The sequence below is a fragment of the Balaenoptera physalus genome, assembly GCF_965194825.1.
Source record: "Balaenoptera physalus genome assembly, chromosome: 19".
Classification (NCBI taxonomy): Eukaryota; Metazoa; Chordata; class Mammalia; order Artiodactyla; family Balaenopteridae; genus Balaenoptera; species Balaenoptera physalus.
The window spans coordinates 4952179-4976266 of record NC_138900.1 but is presented as its reverse complement, the minus strand read 5'-3'; the positions used below and the strand labels follow the sequence as shown (position 1 = coordinate 4976266).

General features: G+C 42.1%; 4 protein-coding genes and 1 long non-coding RNA gene across 6 annotated transcripts in view; 3 read left to right on the top strand and 2 right to left on the bottom strand.

The window, feature by feature from the left end:
* Window positions 1-6631, top strand: part of LOC309648189 (uncharacterized protein) — a 284457-nt gene extending 277826 nt beyond the window's left edge. For both annotated transcript variants that reach the window (XM_082436562.1, XM_082436563.1), the window contains exon 3: window positions 2624-6631. In XM_082436562.1, the coding sequence (XP_082292688.1) occupies window positions 2624-4098 (1475 nt within the window). In that variant the 3' untranslated portion in view covers window positions 4099-6631. The remainder of the gene's footprint in view (window positions 1-2623) is intronic.
* Window positions 1-24088, bottom strand: part of LOC309648108 (uncharacterized protein) — a 363120-nt gene that overhangs the window by 51854 nt on the left and 287178 nt on the right. The gene's annotated exons all lie outside the window — the stretch shown is intronic.
* Window positions 1-24088, top strand: part of LOC309648227 (zinc finger protein 320-like) — a 132079-nt gene that overhangs the window by 10508 nt on the left and 97483 nt on the right. The gene's annotated exons all lie outside the window — the stretch shown is intronic.
* Window positions 1-24088, top strand: part of LOC309648134 (zinc finger protein 610-like) — a 412471-nt gene that overhangs the window by 387610 nt on the left and 773 nt on the right. The gene's annotated exons all lie outside the window — the stretch shown is intronic.
* LOC309648356 lies at window positions 15321-19618 on the bottom strand. The gene is made up of 2 exons (XR_014256630.1): window positions 18643-19618; window positions 15321-18550 (listed from the first exon to the last, which is right to left on the bottom strand). It is a non-coding gene; the product is annotated as an uncharacterized lncRNA (long non-coding RNA).

Below are 24088 nucleotides of genomic sequence, written 5' to 3'. Positions count from 1 at the left end.
GTAGGTCGCCACTTGAAGCTACTCAGTAGAGTGGTCTGCATGTTGTAGGACACGAGATAGAAAGTATCACGAGAGCCTGACTGAGAAGTCTTTCCCGTTTTTTTTCTGGCTTGGAGGACTGTCACAAAAGCCTCTCTTAAGGGCACAGTGACAATCTTGTTTCCGTATACTAATGACCATCCCCTATGAGCCTCAGGAAATGACGTAGGAATTTATCCCAGGAGAACTTTGTCCAAGTTCTCCTCTTCCTGATGCCAGACCCCAGGGCTGGAGGGTCTGACGTGGGGCTCAGAACTCTCACTCCTGTGGGAAGACCTCGATAATGTAATTATTCTCCAGTTTGTCCATCACCCACACAAAGTACGGGATGTGGTGGTCTCATGGGTCCGCCCCCTCCTGCGTATCTCGTTGTGGTTTTTCCTTTATGTCTTTAGTTGTGGAGTATATCTTCTGGTAGGTTTCAGTCTTTTTCAGCGACGGTTGTTCTGCAGGTTGTTATTTGGGTGTGCTCCTGAGACGAGGTGAGCTTAGGGTCCTTCCACTCAGCTATCTTGGCCGCTCTCCTCTTGTACAGTTATATTCACACAGCTAGACAATCACAAGCTGTGCTCCCAATACGCATATACCCTGTGCTCCGCTCGTGCCCTTTCTCAGACCTGACCTTTCCTGACATGGTACTTTGATGTAGATGGAACCACTGTTACTTGCTCACGTATTTCTGTTGTTCCCCTGATTGTCTCAATTTCCGCAGCACTCCTTCACCCATCCCTCCACCTTCCACATCACTCAGACTGTAAAAATGATCCCTCTTTTTCTGTCGAGTAACTTTGTCATGACACGACCGAAATCACTGTGTGCAGCTGTGTTGATTCAGAAATCATTTTCAGGAGTGGTGGCTGAATCACATTATCAGTTACACGGCTCACTTCTTTTGCATCTCTCTTGGAGTTTTCTTTTTAAACCCCTGGGATTTGTTTTAATATTTTGTAATCTGTACTGCCTGGGTGGGCAGTCGTGCTTTAGAATATGTTGTCTTAGTTTGGAAGTTCAGGTTCAAATCCTGTTTCTCTCAGTACTTTCTCTATCAATTGCAGTCATGTACATAAATGTGTGAGTCTACTTCCCTGATTTGAAAAATTGTGTTGATTTCCCTCAAGCCTTTTAAACAAATTAGTGCCATTAGATGGCTTAGAATCTTGTATGTTTTATAGTAAAGACTGAAAAGTTACTTTTTATAAATAGTTATATTAATATTCTGTCATGTTTATTGTCATATTACTTTGTATCATATCTTGTATGCTTTTCATCTCCAATTTGTTCTAAACAACGTTGTGTCTGACCCTAGTTAATAAATATACAAATTGCTCACTCTTTATTACATATATTTTAGAGGCAATGAACTGGAGAATTTAAGCACTCTGTGAAGGTAGGGAATTGCTCTGTTTATTGGCTGTTAGGTTAGGTAACTCTAGAATAGTTCATTTATTAATTTTTTTTGGTGTGTTTTTGAATTTATTTATTTTATTTTTGGCTGCACTGGGTCTTTGTTGCTGTGAGCGGGCTTTTCTATAGTTGAGGCGAGCGGGGGCTACTCTTCGTTGTGGTGTGCAGGCTTCTCATTGCAGTGGCTTCTCTTGTTGCAGAGCAGGGGCTCTAGGCACACGGGTTCAGTAGTTGTGGTGCACGGGCTTAGTTGCTCTGCAGCATGTGGGATCTTCCTGGACCAGGGCTCGAACCCGTGTCCCCTGCACTGGCAGGTGGATTCTTAACCACTGCACCATGAGGGAAGCCCCATTTATTAATTTTTAATTGTAATTTATATATGATGGTTTTTCAGCATTTATTATAGAATACAACTGACATGTACCACTTGTTAATGTAGTAAAATATGTATTCTTTATGGGTACATAGTTTTATAGCAGATATTTAGAAAAATATTTTTTGAAAAATTGTGTTATCAAATTCTTCACTTTCTATATGCTGTATTTTGTGATTCTGTACTGCTAGTTATTTAAATTATTCATTAGATAAGTCTGTTTTGGATTATGTACCGTTACAGTACCTTGTGTGTTCTTTAGCATTTATTTATGAACCATAGTGTGCAGAAGATATGTATAGTATAATATTATTTTTTGTGTCCTCATTTATGAGACCGCAGTATGTTTATTGTTAATTGGTATATGCCTTGGTGGAAAAATACTGTTTCTTCAAAAGCTAACATAAGTTTGTCTAGTGTGAATGTTTTTGTTATAGGGTGTTAGAACTAGGCTACCCTAGTATTAATTTGAATTACATGTAATCACTCTTTCTTTAGTAAAGAGTCCTATTCTTTTAGTGTTCCTAACATTTTTAAGGTCATGATTGGGAAGTTTCATAACCTTTTTGGGCATAAGTATTACTTTGTGTTTATTTTACTTTATTTTGGCCACGCTGTGTGGCTTGTGGCATCTTAGTTCCCGGACTAGGGGTTGAACTCGTGCCCCCTGCAGTGGGAGTGCAGAGCCCTAACCACTGGACCACCGGGGAATTACCTACTTTTGGTTTAATATCATACATTCAACATTAAACGTTTACTCATGAATTGTAATGAATAATACACCTTATGGTTCTTTGTATCTTGTAGATATCTCTCATATACATGTGATCAGGAAATTACAACCAAGAGCAAACAGTGATAGAGGAGAAGTATTCCAAACAGTGATGCTGGAAAGACAAGAAAGCCATGAAATGAAACATTTTTACTTCACGGAAATCCAGGAAGATGACTTTGGGTGTCAGTGGAAGGATGATGAAAGAAATTACAAAGGAATGTCTGTAGCCTGTAAGGAAAATGTAACTCACAGAAGAGATCGACATGGTAGGTGGAATTCAGGAAAGAAGCCCATTGGAAATAGGCTTACGTTAAGCTTTCAGGATGAACTGCGTGTATTTAAGAACGATATTTACAAATGTAATGAGTGTGGCAAAGCCTTTAATCATGGCTCATCCCTCCGCAGACACCAGATAATCCATACGGGAGAGAAGTTATATAAATGTGGGGTATGTGGCAATGTTTTTCGTCTAAAGTCACACCTTATAAGTCATTGGACAACTCATACTCGTGAGAAAACTTACAAATGTGATGACTGTGGCAAAAGCTTTAATCATGGCTCATCCCTCCGTAGACATCAGATAAGCCATACCGGAGAGAAACTGTATAAGTGTGATGTATGTAGCAAAGTGTGTAGCCAGAATTCCTCCCTTAAACGTCATCAGAGGATTCATACCGGAGAGAGACCTTACCAGTGTAATGAGTGTGGCAAAACCTTTAATCGTGGCTCTCACCTCTCCACACATGAGGTAATCCATACAGGAGTGAAATTATGTAAATGTGACGTGTGTGGCAAAGTCTTTAGTCAAAATTCATGCCTTAGAATCCATCGGAGAATTCATAACGGAGAGAAACCTTACAAATGTAATGAGTGTGGTAAGGTCTTTCGTCAAAATTCACATCTTGGAAGACATCAGAGAATTCATACCGGGGAGAAACCTTACAAATGTAAAGAGTGTGGCAAGGTCTTTAATCAATATTCACATCTTGCAAATCATCAGAGAATTCATACTGGAGAGAAACCTTACAACTGTAATGTGTGTGGCAAGGTCTTCAGTCAAAATTCAAATCTTGTAAGTCATCAGAGAATTCATACGGGAGAGAAACCCTATAAATGTAAAGAGTGTGGCAAACTCTTTAATCAAAAGGCATACCTTACAAAGCATCAGAGAGTTCATAATGAAGAGAAGTCTTACAAATGTAATGTGTGTGACAAGGTCTTCAATCGAAATTCAAATCTTGAAAGTCATCAGAGAATTCATACTGGAGAGAAACCTTACAAATGTAATGAGTGTGGCAGGTTCTTTTCTCAAAAGCCAAACCTTGGAAAGCATCAGAGAGTTCATACTGGAGAGAAGCCTTACAAATGTAATGAGTGTGGGAAGGTCTTCAGTCGAAATTCACTTTTTGCAATTCATCAGAGAATACATAATGTAGAGAAACCTTTCAACTTTAATGAAGTTGAAATACCTTTACTCAGATCTCAACCCTCACTAAATATCCGATAATTTATACGTGAGAGAAACCATGTAAATGTGACATATGTGGGAAGGTCTTCATTCAAAATTTACACCTTACAATTCATTGGAGAATTCATAGTGGGGAGAAGCTGAGCAAACGTCATGAATATGGCAAAGATTTTGTGCCTGCAAGCCTCACGTTCTATCAGATAATCCATAGTGGAGAGAAACCTTACAAATGTAATGAGTATCTCAACGTCTTCAGTCCAAATTCATACCTTAAGATCTGCCAAATACTTTATACTGGAGAAAATCTTTTCAAATATAATGAGTGTGGCAAATCCTTCAGTGTTCTGTCAAGCCTAACTTAACCATCAGGTAATCCATACTGGTGAGAGACTTTAATAATATAGTGATATGACAAGGCTTCTATCAGGCATCCACATCTTAGGCTTCATTCGAAAATTCATTCTGAATAGCAACCAGATAAATGCATTTATTGTGGCCAGGCCTTAAGAGGAGGAACTATTAAAGAACTCATTCTGGAGATTACCTCACGAATGCCACGAATGTGAAATAATAATCTTATTTCTCAGGTAAGACAGTTTATATTTGTGAGTGACAGACCACCTGGAGCACAGTGACCGCAAAGAAGTGGGCGCGTCATCCTTCTCACCTAACAGGAAGCCCAGGGGGTGGGGTGTGGGGTGTGAGGGGGCCTCTGCTTCTTCATCCATGAGCACTCGGTCCTCACCTTCCTATAGTAACGTGACTGCTGTATGATTGAGAAGGGTGAAGGTGGAGGGCAAAAACCCTTTTCCTTTTAAGATTCTGTCTTGTTTTCATGGAAACATGCATCCCAGATATATTCTCTTTGGGTCATGCTCTCGTGACATGTCTGAGAACTCTGCATCAAGTTCTGGATTCTGAAGATTTTATTCTCTACCGTTTTTCCTAAATCTCTTATAGAATAAAGTTTTAAGCTTTGTTTTAAAGCTTTGATTTACTTTGAGCTAATATTTGTACAAATGTAAAGTTTAAATGGAGATCTCTTTTTCTTCTTCTTCTTCTTCTTTGAATATTTCATTGATTAGCACCAGTGTTGGAAAGTCGTTCCTTCATTGAAGTGCCTGAGTACCTTTGTCAAAAAGTGGTTGGAAGTACACTTGACCCTTGAACAAGGCATGGAGTTAGGGTTTTAGACTCATGAGCAGTTGTAAATTCACATATAACTTAATGTTGTCCCTCTCTATCCATGGTTCCGCATCTTCAGATTCAACCGGCCACAGATCCTGTAGTACTGTAGTAGTATTTATTGGAAAAAATGCCCATATAATTGAATCCACACAGCTCACACCTGTGCTGTTCAAGGGTTAACGGCACTGATGTAGGGCTCTTTCTGGTTTCCACATTCTGTTCCATTAGTCTATGTGTCCGTCACTGCACAAATCCCACACAGTCTTGATAACTGTCACTATATTAGAAATCTTGAGGTCATGTGGAGTGATTCCAACCACTTCAGTATTTTTCAGGTATTTTAGCTCTTCTAGTCCTTTTGCCTTTCCCTATTATTTTTAGAAAAATCTTGTTTGAATCTACAGAAATCTTGATTGAAAACACATTAAACCTGTATGTCAATTTGGGGCATTTTAATATCATTTCTATGTTGTGTCTTCCAGTCAATTAATCTGGTATATTTTGTTAGCAATTCAATGAATATGGTATGTTTCGCTCAGATGACCTAAATAGAAGGTCATCTTTGTTTCATTACGGTTGTAGGTTTCAGCATAAAAGTCCTTACTTTGTTAGATTTACACATTTTCCTTCTACTTTTACTTTCTTGAGCATTCAAACATTGTATTATATATTTAATTTCAATTTCCATTTGTAAATTGCATGTGTATAAAATTACAGTGGATTTTTGCACATTGTACCCTGACACCTTGCAAATTATACTTTTTCTAGAAATTTGTATAGATTGTTTTGATTCTCTACATACATTAATTTATTAAATTTTCTGTTTCTACTGTAACAAATTACCACAAACTGAGGGCCTTGAAGGAACACAGAATTATTCTCTTATGGTTCTGGAGGCGAGACGTGTAAAATGATCCAAAGCACTGTGCTCCTTCTGGATATTCCAGGGCAGAATTTGTTTTCTTGCCTTTCTTGGATGCCAGAAGCCACTTACCTTCTTTGTCTCATGGTCGCCATGTGTATTCGCATGACACTCTTTCAATTAATTCGTGATTGTATTCAGATATCTTCTTATCATGTGGGCATTTCCTGAACACGTTGTTTACATTAGGACACCCTGTCACTCTCTCATTGTATGTGTACACCTTCATCATACTTAACACCATCATATCTGATCTAATTACTGCTGACTTGCCCTTGTAGAATATATATGCTCCTTGAAGGCAGGGTATTGATTTTGTTTCCTGCTAGATATCCAGTGACTGGAAGCATTCCCAACTGACAGGTGAGTGAATGCGTTTATCAGTGCAAAGAAGGTTTGTGTAATGCATCGGCTCATAGGTCAGTAAGTCAGATGGTCAAATAAACATGTAATTATATTGCATTTGTGGCCTCACATTCTTTACTCCATTAACATTACACCTGAACGTTCTGAACATTTGTCATAAATTCTCACAGTATGATTTATTCACACATTGTGTAATTTTCTCCCACATGGGCTCAACAGATCTAACTCATCAGTGAAGAGATGTCTTCATGAAGTATTTTTCATCCACAACATTTTAAGTTTAGGATTCTTTAATTTGTGCTCCATTCCACACCCGTGACAAAATAGTAATTCTGTTTCTCAGGGGGTGCCGTGGGCGGTGTGATAGGTCCTCTGCCCCTTCTACCACCATGAGCACTTAAGTCTTCAGTGCCCTCATAGCAACCTGGCTGCGGGATGACGAAGAAGGCTGAGAGGCAAAACCCTCTTCAATTTTAGGTTTTGTCTCATTTTCATGGAAGATTATTAGCCAGTTGCATTAAATGGCCACTGTAATTTTAATAATAATATGAAATTTCAAATTTCATATTTCCCTCAAATAGAGAAAAAAAGTAAAGGGAAAAGGTGTCAGGGACAGATTATATCAAAAGACTTTCTTCTTGGAAACAGGAGTGGCCTTCTGAGAGGTGGTAATGCTTGTCCCTTGATCTAGGGGCTGGTTGCAGGGGTGTTTCATTTGTGCAAAATTGATAGAACTGTGCACTTTTGATGTGTTCCCTTTTTGTATGTACTTTATACTATAATAAAAGTTTCATAATTTAAAAACAAACCAAAAAAAAAGTAAATTAGAGTGGAATATGCCCGGATAAACCCACAAAAAAAAAAAAAAAAAAAGACTTTCTTCTTTATCGTGATAGGGTAATATTCCATGTAACACTGGGCTACTCTGTCTGATGTTCAAAATGTCAAGGAAAAGTTTTTAGAGCCCTTGTGTTTTCTAACTCACAGATTTATTTCCTTTCTGCTGTGTCTGATTCTAAACACACTTAAATCATTCCCCAATTTTTTTTTTTTTTTTTTTTTTGGCTGTGCCCCGCAGCTTGCGGGATCTTAGTTCCCTGACCAGGGATTGAACCGGTGCCCTCACAGTGAAAGTGCCAAGTCCTAACCTCTGGACTGCCAGAGAATTCCCTCTCCAACTGTGATGTAGTTATTCTGATTCCAGTATCAGGGTAAGAAGTAAAGGAATCCATTTTGAGCTGTTTTTTATCCATGCCATCTTACCTGAATGTGAGAAATATACAAAAGGCTTGTAGTTGGGAACTATTCTAATATCACCTCCAAATATATTTTAATATTAGACTCTATATAGTAATATAACTGCTATATCATAACTGAGATGTTAAATATTGGGGAAGGAACATTAAATATTTTCCGTGAACTACTAGAGGCTCAAATAGGATTTACTTGCTACTATACATAAAATAGATAAGCAACAAGGATTTACCGTACAGCATATGAAATTACATTCACTATCTTGGAATAACCTACAATGGAGATTAATCTGAAAAAAATTTATATAACTGAAGCACTTTGTGGCACACCTGAAACTCATACCATATTGTGAATCAGCTATCCTTCGATCAAAAAAAGAAGTGGAACTTCCCTGGTGGTCCAGTGGGTAAGACTCTGCGCTCCCAATGGAGGGGCCTGGGTTCGGTCCCTGGTCAGGGAAGTAGATCCCACACGCATGCCTCAACTAAGAGTTCTCATGCCGCAACTAAGAAGCCCCCATGCTGCAACTAAAGATCCCGCTTGTTGCAACTAAGATCTGGCGCAGCCAAAATAAATAAATGTTTTTAAATAAGTAAATAAAAAAGAAGTATTTCCTTGAAAATACAGAATATATTCAATTGAGGGTAAGCCCTGAAAATGTTACCTTAAAGTTACGCTGTTCTGGAAGACAGGAAATAATTCTTTTTTGTTGTTGTTGTTACCATACTGTTTATTGAAAAATCGGAGTTTAGTGACTTCAAAATGTTAGTTTAGCCGCAAATGATTATTTCCTGGGTGATTCATTCTCCTTTTAAAATAATCATTATCCAATGTAGATCTGATTTTACTAGTTAGAAGCTAAATATGATATACATATGTGTGCTACATTTCATCTTAATAATTAAAGTAATTTATAGATGAGCACAGGCGGACTGGGAACATATTTGGTGATTAGTTTTGTGGCAACCTTTTGTACAGATTGTTACTTTCGGAAAGTTGTAGGTCCTAATATACATTCTTTCTTAAATTACCATTTTCCTTTTTATTTGTAGTTTGCAATAAAATATTATTGATCCTTAAAATTCAAATCAGCCAGTTTTGCCAAATAAGATGATAGTGGAAATAATGCACTACTCGTCTGAATGACCAAATCCACATTTCTTAAAAATCACAATAACCCACCAAGCAATCCACATTTACATATCTACCCAAGGGATTTGTAAACATTTTCCACGTTAACACCTTGTAAAAGATTGTTGATAGAAGCGTTATTTATTTTTATTATTTATTTATTTAAATTTATTTATTTAATTTATTTATTTTCGGCTGCGTTGGGTCTTCGTTGCGGTGCGCAGGCTTCTCATTGTGGTGGCTTCTCTTGTTGCGGAGCACGGGCTCTAGGCCTGCGGGCTTCAGTAGTTGTGGCTCGTGGGCTCTACAGCGCAGGCTCAGTAGTTGTGGCTCACGGGCTTAGTTGCTCCGCGGCATGTGGGCTCTTCCCAGACCAGGGCTCGAACCCGTGTCCCCTGCATTGGCAGGCAGATTCTTAACCACTGCGCCACCAGGGAAGCCTGAAGCATTTTTAAAATAATAGCCAAAATGTGGAAAGAACCCAAAGCTCCATTAAATGATGAATGTTTAAACAAACTGGAATGTTTCTCATCAGAAATAAAAGTTACGAAGCACTGATAAAAGTTAATCATGGATAACCCTTGAAAGCATTATGCCAAGTACAAGAAGGGAGATGGCCATATATTGTGACTTAATTTATATAGAATGCCCAGAATAGTCATATCTGTAGAGATGGAAAGTAGCTAAATATTTGCTTGTGGCTCAGGGTAGAGTGCTGAATAACTATTAATGCGTACAGGTTTTTTTTAAGAGGTGATGACGAATGATGAAAACGTTGTTGGACAGCATTGAAAACATACTAAATCCCACTGTATGGTGAACGTGAAAACTGTATATCTTATTGTATGCAAATTATACAATAAAAGAAACAAGCTAATATCTCCATGTTGAATTCAGAAAATTGTTCCGATTTACTAACCATGGCCTACAAGGTGTTGGGGAGAGGAGTTCCAGTTTCCATTGTACCAGTGGAAGGAAGACATGATGATAGGAACAATGGCAAGAAGGGGAGGAACTGGAGAGATACATTTTTTTTTAATTGAAGTATAGTTGATTTACAAAGTTGTGTCAATCTCTGCTGTACAGCAAAGTGACTCAGTTATACACATATAGACCGTCTTTTTTTAAATATTCTTTCCCATTATGGTTTCTCACAGGATATTGAATATAGTTCCCTGGGCTATACAGTAGGACCTTGTTGTTTATCCATTCTACATATAATAGTTTGCATCTGCTAACCCCAAACTCCCAGTCCATCCCTCTCCCTTCCGACCCCCCCTTGGCAACCGCAAGTCTATTTTCGATCTCTATGAGTCTGTTTCTGTGAGAGAGACATTTTTAAGGTAAAATTAACAGACCGTGTTTCCAAAATGCCAGTGATAGGGACTTCCCTGGCAGTCCAGTGGTTAAGACTCCATGCTTCCAATGCAAGGGACGTGGGTTCAATTCCTGGTTTGGGAACTAAGATCCTACATACCATACAGCCTGGGCAAAAATAATAATAATCATAATCATAAAAATAAAACAAAATCCCAGTGTTGCACCTGCACATTAGCAATAAGTCTCTTGCTATGCCACTGTGAGACTAGTTCATTATCTGGTACTATTCCAGTTCTCTCAATAAACTTGAAATGTGAGGAGATTCTGTCTTCATGTTTATAGAATTCACCCATTGCATGTGTCATTTCTCTGTGTACATGCCACACAAATCTTAAAACAACCCCTTGATTTATGCATCCTCCAGGCATTTCAGTGAAGTAAAACGGAAGAAATGCAAATGAAATAGATAAATTGGGCAAACTGTGTTTTTAAAAATAATAATGAAATATATGACTCACAAAATGAGCTTCCTCAGGAAACTAAAAATAGAACTACCATTTGATCCAGGAATTCCACTCCTGGGTATATATCTGGAAATGATGGAAGCACTAGTTTGAAAAGATACATGCATCCCAATGTTCATAGCAGCATTATTTACAGTAGCCAGTATATGGGAGCAACCCAAGTGTCCATCAAGAAAAAGATGGAGGGCTTCCCTGGTGGCGCAGTGGTTGAGAATCTGCCTGCCAATGCGGGGGACACGGGTTCGGGCCCTGGTCTGGGAAGATCCCACATGCCGTGGAGCGACTAGGCCCGTGAGCCACAGTTGCTGAGCCTGCGCGTCTGGAGCCTGTGCTCCGCAGCAGGAGAGGCCGCGTAGTGAGAGGCCCGCGCGCCGCGATGAAGAGTGGCCCCCACTTGCCGCAACTAGAGAAAGCCCTCGCACAGAAACGGGGACCCAACACAGCCATAAATAAATAAATAAATAAATATAAATAAAATAAAAAAAAAAAGAAAAAAAAGAAAAAGATGGATTAGGACTTCCCTGGTGGTGCAGTGGTTAAGAATCCGCCTGCCAATGCAGGGGACACGGGTTTGATCCCTGGTCTGGGAAGAGCCCACATGCTGTGGAGCAACTAAGCCCGTGCGCCACAACTACGGAGCCTGCACTCTAGAGATCCCGAGCCACAACTACTGAGCCCATGTGCCACAACTACTGAAGCCCGCGCACCTAGGGCCTGTGCTCCAGAGCAAGAGAAGCCTCTGCAATGAGAAGCCCATGCACCGCAACGAAGAGTAGGCCCCGGTCGCGGCAACTAGAGAAAGCCCGTGCGCAGCAATGAAGACCCAACGCAGCCAAAAATAAATTTCTTTTTTTAAAAAGCCATAAAAAAAGGAAAAAGATGGATTAAAGAAGTGGTATACATATCTACAATGAAATATTACTCAGCCACAAAGAAGAATGAAATTCTGCCATTTGCAGCACCATAGGTGGACCTAGAGCATTATGCTAAGTGAAATATGTCCGACAGAGAAAGACAAATACTACTTGATATCACTTACATGTGGAATCTAGAAAAGAAATGAATGTATATAGTGAAACAGGACACACTCACAGAGAAAACAAACTAGGTTACCTGTGAAGAGAGGGAGGAGGGGAAGGGCAAGATAAGAGTATGGGATTGAGAGAGCCAAGCTATCAATACTTTGTATAAAATAGATAAGCAATATCTTAAACAATATATTGCACAGCACAGGGAATCATAGCGATTATTTTGTAATAAGTTTTATAATCTATGAAAATTCTGAATCACTATGCTGTGCACGTGCAGTGAATGTCATATTGTAAATCAACCATAGTTCAATAAATAAATATATATCATGCATATGTATCATATAGGATTCACAAAATGGAATTTTATAACAGTTGAGATATAATGCTTATTACTATAACTTAAAATTTTTAACAGCCTTTCAAAAAGCCTCTTTTGAAAAATTATGATTCATATTTATAATCTGATAAATACCTGCACACATTAATTTTCATGAAACAAGTGGAAAATATCCTAGGCAATTCATCTGAACAGTATTGCACCATGAGATCTGTGTGCATCAGGAAGCGGAATGTAGCAAGTGTGTGTTTTTTTTTTTAATTAATTAATTAATTAATTTATGGCTGCGTTGGGTCTTTGTTACTGCTCAAGGGCTTTCTCTAGTTGCGGGGAGCGGGGGTTACTCTTCATTGCGGTGCGTGGCTTCTCTTGTTGTGGAGCACGGGCTCTAGGCACGTGGGCTTCAGTAGGCACATGGGCTCAGTAGTGGTGGCTCGCGGGCTCTAGAGCATAGGCTCAGCAGCTGTGACACATAGACTTAGTTGCTCTGCGGCCTGTGGGATCTACCCAGACCAGGGCTTGAACCCAAGTCCCCTGCATTGTAAGGCGGATTCTTCACCACCGAGCAACCAGGGAAGCCCTACGTGGAACCTTTTATCTCATATACATTTTCAATTCACTTAGACACGCCAGCAAACTGCTGGCAAAAACAGCTTTTTATTGAAACCATTCTCGACTCGTTAGGAGGAAACACCTTAGTTTCCGATATAACTGGCCCAAGCAACGGTAAGCTTTTGCCTTAAAACTCTAGCAAACAGTAAATTAAAACAAGCAGTTTCAAGCTGCAGGGACCAACCTACGCCTCGCCGCCTCCTGCCCCGCCTGCTGGCGCTCCCTGGACTGACAGGGGCTCCCTCCTCGCCCCGCCCCTCGCCGCTAGCGCTCCGCCCAAGCCCCGCCCCCAGAAGCCCTGCTTCTAACTCCAAGCGCGCGCCGTTAATAACGGAAGCGGAAGCGGACAGCGCGGAGAGAAGGTCACTCTGCTGAGAGTAAGTTTTCTTTTCTAGTGTGAATCTGTGCCGCGCGGCCCCCCTTTCTCCATCCTCAGAGTGTGGGGGTCACCAAGGACCGTAAATCCCAGCACCCGGCCCTGCGCTCCCAGTAAATCCAGACGTCGCCGTTACAGGTCGGGCATGTTTTCCTTTGGGTTTGAATTCGCTCTGAGGCGGGTCCCGGTGCCCTTGGCTTTTCTGCCTTCGGTCCAGGTAGACACCTCCATTCGCGACATTTTCCTGCTTAAAATCCATTACTGCCTCCGCCCCTTCCCGCCCCCTGTAACGTCCCCTTCCGCGAGGTGGATTCGCGCCCCCCAGCCTCGCCCTCTCGGCCCCTGGAGGGCAGCGCCGGCCGCCCCGCTCCCGGACAGGCCGCGTCCTCTCCCCGGTCCTGGGATTCTGCAGAGCCCGCCCCTCTCCTGAGACCCCCTCCCTCCCTCCCAGCCCGTCTGTCCTCGCGTCTTCTCAGGCCGGTCCTTCGGCTCCCCCGGCCTCCCCTTCGTAGTCAGCCCTTCCCCTCGCCCGGCGTGGGGGGCGGGGAGTGACCTGGGCCAGGCGTGTGACACCCAGTGTTGTTCCGTCTGAAATTCCACCCCGCTGGAGAATGGTCTCTTCCGGTACGCGGCATGTTATTCCGTCTCCGTCTCTGTAAATATGTGGGCGAGGGGGACCAGGAGAAGCAGAGACAGAGCGACTGAGAGAGAAATAGGAAAGCTGACAGGGTGGAAAGAATGAGGGAGAACGGATGGAGACGCAGAGGATGGCTGAGGAGCTTACAAAGAGACAGTGAAAGGAAAGCGACTAAGTAAGCCTTGAAAATAGCAGGTGAATAAAATCGAGAAGTAAATGAAAAAGCCGGATCTCCAGGGATTGGAGAGCAACATAGGGACAGCTGCCCTGGATCAGTGGTAGTAGGGAGAGCGGCAGTGGTGAGGCACTGCACAGAAAGTCTGGGACAGGATAAAAGGTGGAACCGTGGCCTTCAGAGCGTCCTGGTCCTGGGAGAGAAACAGAGGACAACTTGTGGCTAGCAGAGCAGAGGAAGAGAGAGAGCAGGAAGCAAGCACAGCCACCTGGGGTGCCCGAGAGTGGGGAGGAAGGGAGAGTAACAGGGACAGAAGGGGTGTAACGGGCCGGGCAGAGAGGGAGTAGAGTTGGGGGAAGAAAGAGGCAGAAATGTATGGATAGGCCAGCAGGAGCACCAGGAGAGGCGATAAGATCAAAAAGAAGGAGAAGGAAACAGGGAAAGAAATAGACGGGCTTCCCTGGTGGCGCAGTGGTTGAGAATCTGCCTGCCAATGCAGGAGACACGGGTTCGAGCCCTGGTCTGGGAAGATCCCACATGCCGCGGAGCAACTGGGCCCGTGAGCCACAACTACTGAGCCTGCGCGTCTGCAGCCTGTGCTCCGCAACAAGAGAGGCCGCGATAGTGAGAGGCCCGCGCACCGCGATGAAGAGTGGCCCCCACTTGCCACAACTAGAGAAAGCCCTCGCACAGAAACGAAGACCCAACACAGCCAAAAATAAAAATAAATAAATAAATAAATAAAAATTTTAAAAAAAGAAATAGACAATAAAATGGAAACACATAGTAGTGCAGGTAGGGGGCAAACTGGGTCCAGGTTGGGGGTGAGTTGATTGGATTTGGACGATTAAGTTATGGTATACTGATTTCTGGCTTTAGACGCTAATACATTGAAATTTTGCTTGCTTAAATTATACAGGTGAGGATTTGTATTGCAAAACTGTAAGGTTTGTGCATTTTGTAATTGTTTGTATGACAAGAAAACTTCCCTTTGCAATCCCTCTTCAGCCAAGGGGCAGTGAGTTGACTCAGACAGTTGTGGGTCACCCTCTTCCACTTCCTGGCGTGGGGTAGAGGACAGGGGAGAGACTAGTGGGGCAGGAAATGACTGACTCTCACTACATGGTGCTTCTTTAAAGAAACATTAAAAATTTTGTTTAATAGACTTACTTTTTTCACTCTGGTTTCCTTACATTTATGTCTTTTTTTTTAACTTTGCATATATCTTAGTGCATTAGATATCTAATTTCCTGCAAATAATTATTAACTTGTGAAATAAGTTTGATGGCCTTATGTATTCTACTCATGTGATTCTTTTCTAAATATGATAAATTCTCAATTTTTTAAAAACATTGACAGCAGGATCTTTAGATTTAAAAAATTCACAAATTATTTCTTTTTATTGATTCAGATATAATTGACACCTGAGTTCTTCCCCTGCTTTATCTTTATATACTGGTAAAGTTCTTTGGTAACTAGTAAATAATTTTAGACTCTTTTGATGAGTACTTGGTAGATATGTCAGTGATCTTTTATATTAACAGTCAAAACCTAGTTTAACCAGTTTGTCTAATATTTTTTTCCCCTTTTATTCCTCTATTCATGATGAAGAAGTTTGCTCAGATCTTGTTTCTAAGCTGAACGCTTGCAGTATTTTATGCACCAGCAACTATGCTTTTTCAATTTTTATTTTTAAATGATTTTACTGTGATTTTTCTGGAAAAGAAGAATTACCTGTTTGGTGTCAGTGTGATCAGACCTTGAAAGAGAAGTTTCCTTTGATCAGGCACCTGAAAGATGGTGTTTTAAATGGGACAGGCGATAAGGACAGACTCTGCCCACCGACCCCTCAGGATCTCATTTCAGAATTCAGTTACCCCTGATTCTGTTCACTCAACCAGGACTTTCTCAGAAAAGTCTCCCTTCTGGGCCTCAGGGCGCCCACTTGTAACATGGAGATGAGAGACTAGACCAGAAACTCTCAGTCAGAGTAACACTGACCCTGAAGTGATTGGCCAAATTGGGTGTGTGTCTGTGTGTGTCTTCTTTTTGGAGAGAGTGTCTAGTTTTATTTAGAATTGTATATGGGTCCCTGTCTTCCCACAGGGTCGGAGTAGAAGTGACCGTAGTCAGAAATATTTCTCTGCATTAAATAAATCTGAGGAGAGTTTATGCCAGTTCCGGCACTCAGACCTGCGCTGGCTCTTATTTGCCCTCAGGACAAATCCCAGCTCCTCCCTGTGGCTGCTCAGCCCTGTGTCCTCCTCAGGGCCCTGCCGGTGTCTCCAGCCTCCTCCTGGGAGCTGACCCTTTCTCATGGTTCACTCTGCCCTGGGCACATTCACCTTTTGTCTGTTTCCCAAACACCAAAACGATTTCTGTCTGACATCATAGTTCCTGTTCTTACCTTTTGCCTTGAAGTCGCCGTGGCTCAGGCCCTTTGTCTCCCTTCAGCTCTAGGCTCAGAGAGGGCTCCCCATCTCCTCCTGCCTATCTGCGTCACATTTTATTGCCTCTGCATCAATCACCTTCAACAGAAATGGCCCTCCCCGTTGATTATTTGCAGCCTTCCTCCTTTTGCGTTCATTGAAGGAGGCACAGGGTTCCTCTTCTTCCCTGGATGGCGGCAGCATCTCCCTCTGGGGGTGTGTTTAGTGGCTGGGGCTGTGGGTTGGGCTGAATAATCCTCAGGGGAGACCAGGGGAACAGGGTAGGTGATGAGGATGGTTCCTACGTTTGTTCTGGACATTTCAACTCTAATTGATTATTACCCCATGTGGCTGCTTAATTACTCAAAATAAGAGCAGAAAGATGCAGGGAGTGCTAACAAAGCCCTACAGAACTGATGTCCTCATGTAGTGTGCTGAGGTGTCCCCATGTTCAGTGTGCTGTGTCACTGTTCTGCTGTAGCCCCCAGTTGTTCCAGGCTGTGCACATACAGGGACCAGTTGCCTCCTTGGTCAGGTGCTTTGACTCCCAGCAGTTCAACTGCTCAGAGTCAGGGATAGTGATTTCACTGTGGTAACTGGGGGCCAAGGTCCAGAACCTAAGGGGGAATGAAGGAGACTTCCCTCAAAGAGTTAGGGTATCCTTTAATTACCTGTGAGCTGGGAGAACAGGAGAGAAGAAACTTGGGGACCATCTGTCTTGGAGACAAGAAATCTGAGGACCGCCTGTCTTTGAGTCTCCCTCACTGAATTCAAATGTCCTTTGTAACTGGACTCCTTAACATTCTTACTTTCTCGTAAGTTTTCCCAGGAGGGCCAACTTTGTTGACCTGCATATTGAATGCCCAGTGTCCTTTCAGTGGCAGCTTGTGTGTATTCCTGTTGCGATGGCTTTCCTGAGAGGTACTGTTGTCCTTTAACCCTGTTTGCCCATGAGTGCAAGGAGGAGAGGCAGAACAGTGGGAAAATTGGAGGAGAGCCTGCAGGAGGGATATGGCAGCAAGTGTGGGCTTCAAGATGAGCCCAGTGAATGGTGTATGCATTTGTCCCTTTTGGGCTCAAGGGGTGTGTGGAGCTCCTGGCAAGTAATGTCTCAGTTCTGGCTGGAGCACCTGGAATTAGGTTTATGGGTAGTTGTGGGGTGCATTGCATGGTTTGAGGTGCCATAGTGTCTTAGCTCAGGTTCCCTGGGACCTAGCTGCTGAGACTGAGGTTTCCATTCATTGGTTTAATCTGGTATTTCATGGCCATACGTGAGGAGGAATGAAGGCAGTGGTTTTAGGCACAGAAAATCATTTTCCTCCGATGTGAGAAGTATGGCCTGAGCTGAGCCCACAGGGATTCTTGGGTGCAGGAGGGTGGGTGCCTTGTCCTCAGGCGATGGAGCTAGAGGGTGCCCGCAAGTGACTTGTGTTGGGTATTCTGGGAGGTAAGAATCATTGTGCAGGGACACTGCTTTGGGAAAGATCTCTGGTGTTCTCCTTGCTTGCTGCAAGTAATAAATCCTTCCTGCTCCAGAAAAAAAAAGAGAGAGAGAGAAAGAGAGAAATCATTGTGCAGTTTTTAGACTAATATGGAGGTCATTTTGTTGTTTACCTTTGCTACTTTTTAGTATTTTGTGTCGCAGATAAAGAAATTTTCAGTTGCACTGTGAAACATACAAAAGGGGAATTGGAGTGTTGCCTTGGGGGATGTTTGGGTCTCACTGGGGGATGTGCATAGTTGGAAACATCTTTCTTTTATATGTAGTTTTTGAAGATGACAATGTTTGGGCTGTGGTTACTGTGAATGAAAATGTGGTATTTTACACCTACCGGTTCCTTGGGTGTCTTATATGTATTTTTCCCTCTGGCATGATTTATTAGAGTTTGGCATGTTTTCTGGTATTTTCTAGCACGATGAGTTGATCATTATGGGTTTTATCGAGACTGTGTTGGACCCCATGAAAGTTTGTAAGTTCATTTGAGTCCAGAAGGGAAATTATGAGTAGTAAGCTTCAAATGGCAGAAGGTTTTCATTAGGGAGATTTTGCTAGGTATGTTTCTGTGGACAGAACCTGAGAGGGGCCATTAAGTTCTTTAATGTAGGGAGAGATTGTTCCAAGAATCAGAGGGCCAGCAGCACCACAGTGATCAGTAGTACAGAGGCACATTCTTGGGAAGGTGTAGCCGCTGCTTTCTTGCTGCCAGGCCAGTGCTGGTTCCTCTACGGTCCTCTCCCTACCTGTCTCAAAGCGCGCACGCACACACACACACACACACACACACACACACACACACACACACAGAGAATAGGGAACGCTTGTGCTTCATTGGTGGGAATGTAAATGGTATGGCTATTACGGAAAACAATTTAGAGATTCCTCTGTCTAGATATCCAAAGGAAATGAAATCATTATATTTAGATAAATATTTGCAACATGTTCATCTAATGTTCATCGTGCTGACTATCGTTAATCATACTGTGTTTCTCTGTACCTGGTATTTGCTGAGAGAATAATACTTGACTGTTCGTAGCACGCAGAAATAAAATGGTCGTCGTGAGTTGATGGACATGTAAAGCACTCTATTGTGAATATTACATAGTGTATACATCTGTCTAATAATCACACTGGACGCCTCATATGTACACCATTGTTATACATCTGTTATGCCTCAGTAAACCTGGAAAATGAAAAGCAAGTGGGAGGGTCTGCTGGGCTTGCCTCCTCTGAGTGCCGCTCAACTCAGGCCTTTCCTCAGATCGATGAAGAATTTTGTATATACATGTTTTGTACCCTCTGACCAGGGATTCCTCTTCATACTGTCAGTGTGGGGGTCCAACCTTAACAATAGTTAAGGTTCCCGAGAATATTCCAATCTGGATCTCTCACTGAGCATCGTGACTCTGGGTCCCCCCGTTCCTGAGGGCTGAGGTCTGGGCTGAGGGTGAGGGGCTCTGCTCTGCGTGGGGATGGATCAGGGCTGGTCTGTGACCTGCAGGGGGTCGTCGGGTCCAGCTGAGGTGCCCGCTGCTGCTGTGTACGTGAGGGCCTCACCAGGAGGGGAGCCTGATCTGAAGGAAAGGGTGGGGAAACTCCTGTGTTGGTCTCTGTGTGGGAGTTTACTGTCCTGAGCCCCTCCTGGGACAGTGGGCAGCAGGGGACTGTCTGTTCCACATGCTGAGGTCTTCCCTGTGTGTGTGGTGGTGACTCAGGAAGGGGGTGTGTTGATTCCAAGCATTGAACAGCATGTTTTCCACTTTCAGGATCGACCTCTAAAGACTCTTGTATGAGAAAGAAGCCCTGAAAAGGAGGGAGAGGAAAGAAAAGGAGTCAGGAATGGCTCTTTCTCAGGTAAAGTCATATTCTCAGCTGTTTCTTCTGTCTGTCCTTCCTGAAATGCCCTTCTTTGGACTCGCTGATCTTGTCTGACTCTGAAGTATCCTGCCTGACACCTGTACCGTCACAGTCACCCGGGTCCTTGCCTCAGGGCCTGTCATCTCCACTTAGATCCCATCTCCCCATGACCCAGTGACCTGGAATTTGTGAAGAGGCTCCGCTGGGTGTAGTCCTGGGCAGGGCTTCACACCCATGGATTAGAGACGTGGTGTCAGTGCTATTGGGCAGCAGGGATTGCTTAGGGCCCCATCAGGATGCACTGTCTGCTGTCTGTCAAGCAGGATAAAGAAGCTGGACATTAATGTGCACAGTATCTGGTAAAATCTGGAAAACAGACCAATAAGAGGTAATTTGTTCTGTCTTTTTAACTTTTTTTTTTTTTTTTTGCCACGCCCCACAAAGGCTTGTGGGAACTTGGTTCCCCGACCAGGGATTGAACCCCGGCCCACTGCAGTGAACGTGCCAAGCGCTAACCATTGGATCACCAGGGAATGTTTTATTCCATTCTTGAGTTTGAACTATGAAATCAACCTAAATCTCTGACAGTGGGAAATTCTTTAAATCACTTTCATCACCTCCATTCCTCAGAGGTTGTCTTTTCACTCTGTGGATTGTATCCTGTGATACAGAAGTTTTTACCTTTGATGCAAGTAAGGTTCCATCTTCATTCTTTTGCTGGTATGTATATAGTTGCTCAGCATCATTGGTTATTGAGACTGTCCTTTCTCCTTTGTGTAGTCTTTGCACCCTTGTCTGTACATTTTGTATATATTCACTGGATTATTTCTGGTATTCTAATCTCTTCCACTGGGTTATGTATCTGTGCTTATACCAGTACCACATCATCTTGATTACTTTGTAATATGTTTTGCAATCTGAAAATGATGTCCATCTTCTTTTTCAAGAGTATTTTGGCTGTTTGGGGCCCCTTGAGATTCCCTATGAATTTTAGTATGATTTTTTTTTTTTAACTGCAAAAATTGCCTTTGAAATTTTGACAGGGATTCCATTGAATCTGTAGAACACTTTCAGTAATAAAGTCATTTTAAGAATATTAATTCTTCCAATTCGTGAATACAGGGTGTCTTTTTATTTATTTGTATATCCTTGGATTTCTTTTAGCAACATTTAGTAGTTTTCAGTGTGCAAGTCTTTCACCTCCTTGGGTAATTTTTTCCTAGTCTGTCTCTTGATGCTATAGTAAATAGTATTGTTTTCTAACTTTCTTTTGAATTTGTTCATTGTGTATAGCAAGGCAACTGAGTTTTGTGTGCTGATTTTTTTTTTCCTTTCTCTTTTTTTGGCCATGCCTTGCGGTTTGTGGGATCTTAATTCCCCCACCAGGTTTTGAACCCAGGGCCATGGCAGTGAAAGCACAGTCTTAACCACTGGACTGCTGTGGAATTCCCTGCTGCAATTTTTCCAAAGTTGTTTTTTCTTTGTTTTGTTTTGTTTTGTTTTGTTTTGTTTTGTTTTTTTGGCTGTGTCAGGTGTTGTGGCACTTGGGATCTTCATTGAGGCGTGCGGCATCTTTCATTGTGGCATGCAGGGTCTTTTGTTGAGGCACATGCTCTTCGTTGTGGTGCATGGGCTTCTCTCTCTAGTTGTGGCGTGCAGGGTTTTTTTTTTTCTCTCTCTCTAGTTGTGGCACACGGGTTCCAGAGTGCGTGGGCTCTGTAGTTTGCGGCACACGGGCTCTTTCGTTGAGGCGCGCGGGCTTAGTTGCCCTGTGGCATATGGGATCTTAGTTCCCTGACCAGGGATTGAACCCAAGTCCCCTGCCTTGGAAGGTGGATTCTTTACCACTGGACCAACCAGGAAGTCCTTGAAGTTGTTTTTTGAGGTGGTAGTTTTCTCATGGAGCCTTTTTGGTTTGCACATGTAAAACCTTGTCACCTAGAGAAAAAGGTAATTTTACTTCTTTTTCAATTTGTATAACTTTGATTTCTTTTTCTTGTCTAATGGCTCTGGCTAGGACTCTCAGTACATTCTTGAACAGCAGTACAGGGTTTGCATCTTTCCCCTTTTTTGTTGTAAGCATTTAGCATTGCAGACTTCCCTTTTACTATGGTTTTGACTGCCTGTTATAAATTTTGGTATATTGTGTTTTTATTTTCTTTCAGATATTTTTACAATTTCCTTGTGATTTCTTCTTTGACCCATTGCTTCTTTCTTTAAAAAATAAATTTATTTATTTTACTTTTGGCTGTGTTGGGTCTTCATTGCTGCATGTGGGCTTTCCATAGTTGTGGTGAGCAGGGGCTACTCTTTGTTGTGGTGCGCGGGCTTCTCATTGTGGTGACTTCTCTTGTTGTGGAGCACGGGCTCTAGGCACGTGGGCTTCAGTAGTTGTGGCGCTGGGGCTCTGTAGTTGTGGTGCACGGGCTTAGTTGCTCCGCGGCATGTGGGATCTTCCCGGACCAGGGCTCAAACCTGTGTCCCCTGTATTGGCAGGCGGATTCTTAACCACCGAGCCACCAGGGAAGCCCGGGCCATCGCTTCTTTAAGAATCAGCTGTTTAATTTGTACATTTTGGGGGTTTTCCTGTTTTCCCTCTGTTCACTATTTCAAGTTTCGTTTCATTGTGGTTAGAGAAGATACTTTTTAGATCTCAGTCTCCTTAAATTTGTTAAGATTTGTTTTGTGGCCTAAGATGTTTTGTGGTCTGTCATGGAGAATGTTTCATGTTTGCTTGAGAAGGATGTTTTTTGGTGTTGGGTGGAGTGTTCTGTACATGTCTTTTAGGTACAATTGTTATTTAGTGTAGTTCAAGTTCTCTTTCCTTGTAAGTTGTTTCCATGTGTAGATAAAACTAGAGTGTTGAAGTCTCATACTGACATTTTGCTGTTGTCTATCTCTGTTGTTTGCTTTGTATTTGGTCAAGCTCTAATGTTAGATGTATATATATTTATAATTGTTATATCTTCCTGGTGAATTGACTGTTTTATTATATAATATCCTTTGTCTCTTGTGTCAGTTTTTGTCTTTATTTTTTCTGATGTAATATAGTCACCCCTGCTGTCTTTAGGTTGGCCTGTCTTTTCACATCCTTTCTCTGTTCTTAGATTTCTATGTCCTTAGATTTGTGAATGTTTGCAGTTCCAGCTCTCTGACACACTCTCTGTGTGTCTTTTGCCCTCTGTTTTCCTCCTGTTACTTCCTCTAGTGGTCCCTGCTCAAGCACTCTGTACAGTGATGAAAGGCAGGAGCCCTGGCCAGCCCCCTTCACTCCACTGTAACTCCAGAGGGAATGCGTCAAGTTTCCTTCTAATCATGACGTTTGGTGAAATATTCTTCCTTAATTACAATATGCTTTTTTCCATATTCTTTTTAGTCATGATATTTAATCCTCCAAGTAGTTTTTAACCTTACTATTGTGATAATTTTTTTCTTAATCTTTTAAATTAGTGTATAATGGTAATAACTTTTCTAATTTTGAGTCAGTGTTTTATGTGTGAAATACAGAAATAAACTCTGCTTTGCATTTGTTAATACCTACCTATGTCAATTTTGTGGTTTAAATTGTATTTATGTATGGGTATTCAACAGACATTGCAGTTAAAGGATCCTGTTTTTTTCATGTTAGTACCATTTAGTACAGTTGATACTTTTTCATTGTTCCAAAGTTGCTGAAATTCACATAAATAAAAATGATGATGAAAAAAATCATGCAATAATATATCCAGAGACAACTTCTCTCATTTCAGTTATTTGTGCATTTACATGTGTGTCCATGAGATCATGGATGTGCAAGTCCATGGTTTTGATAAAAGACATCATAATTTTATAACTATGTACTGCATTGCAGTTGAAATTACATCAAAAATATGTTACATGGCCTTGAATTTTTCCTACACTATCCTGTTAATGGTTCAAATACTAGTAAGATTACTAACATGGGGCTTCCCTGGTGGCGCAGTGGTTGAGAATCCGACTGCCAATGCTGGGGACACGGGTTCGAGCCCTGGTCTGGGAAGATCCCACATGCCGCAGAGCAACTAGGCCCGTGAGCCACAACTACTGAGCCTGCGCGCCTGGAACCTGTGCTCCGCAACAAGACAGGCCGTGATAGTGAGAGGCCTGCGCACCGCGATGAAAGAGTGGCCCCCGCTCGCCACAACTAGAGAAAGCCCTCGCACAGAAACGAAGACCCAACACAGCCAAAAATAAATAAATAAATTAAAGAAAAAAAAAGATTACTAACATGTTGTATGTGTGTGTGCGCGCGCGCGCATGCGCCTACATCTATGATGACCTTTTACTGCCTTTCATGTTGTTCAACTTCTTTCAAGTTTTCTGGGAGAATTCTCTGGCAATGTGCTTCCAATGC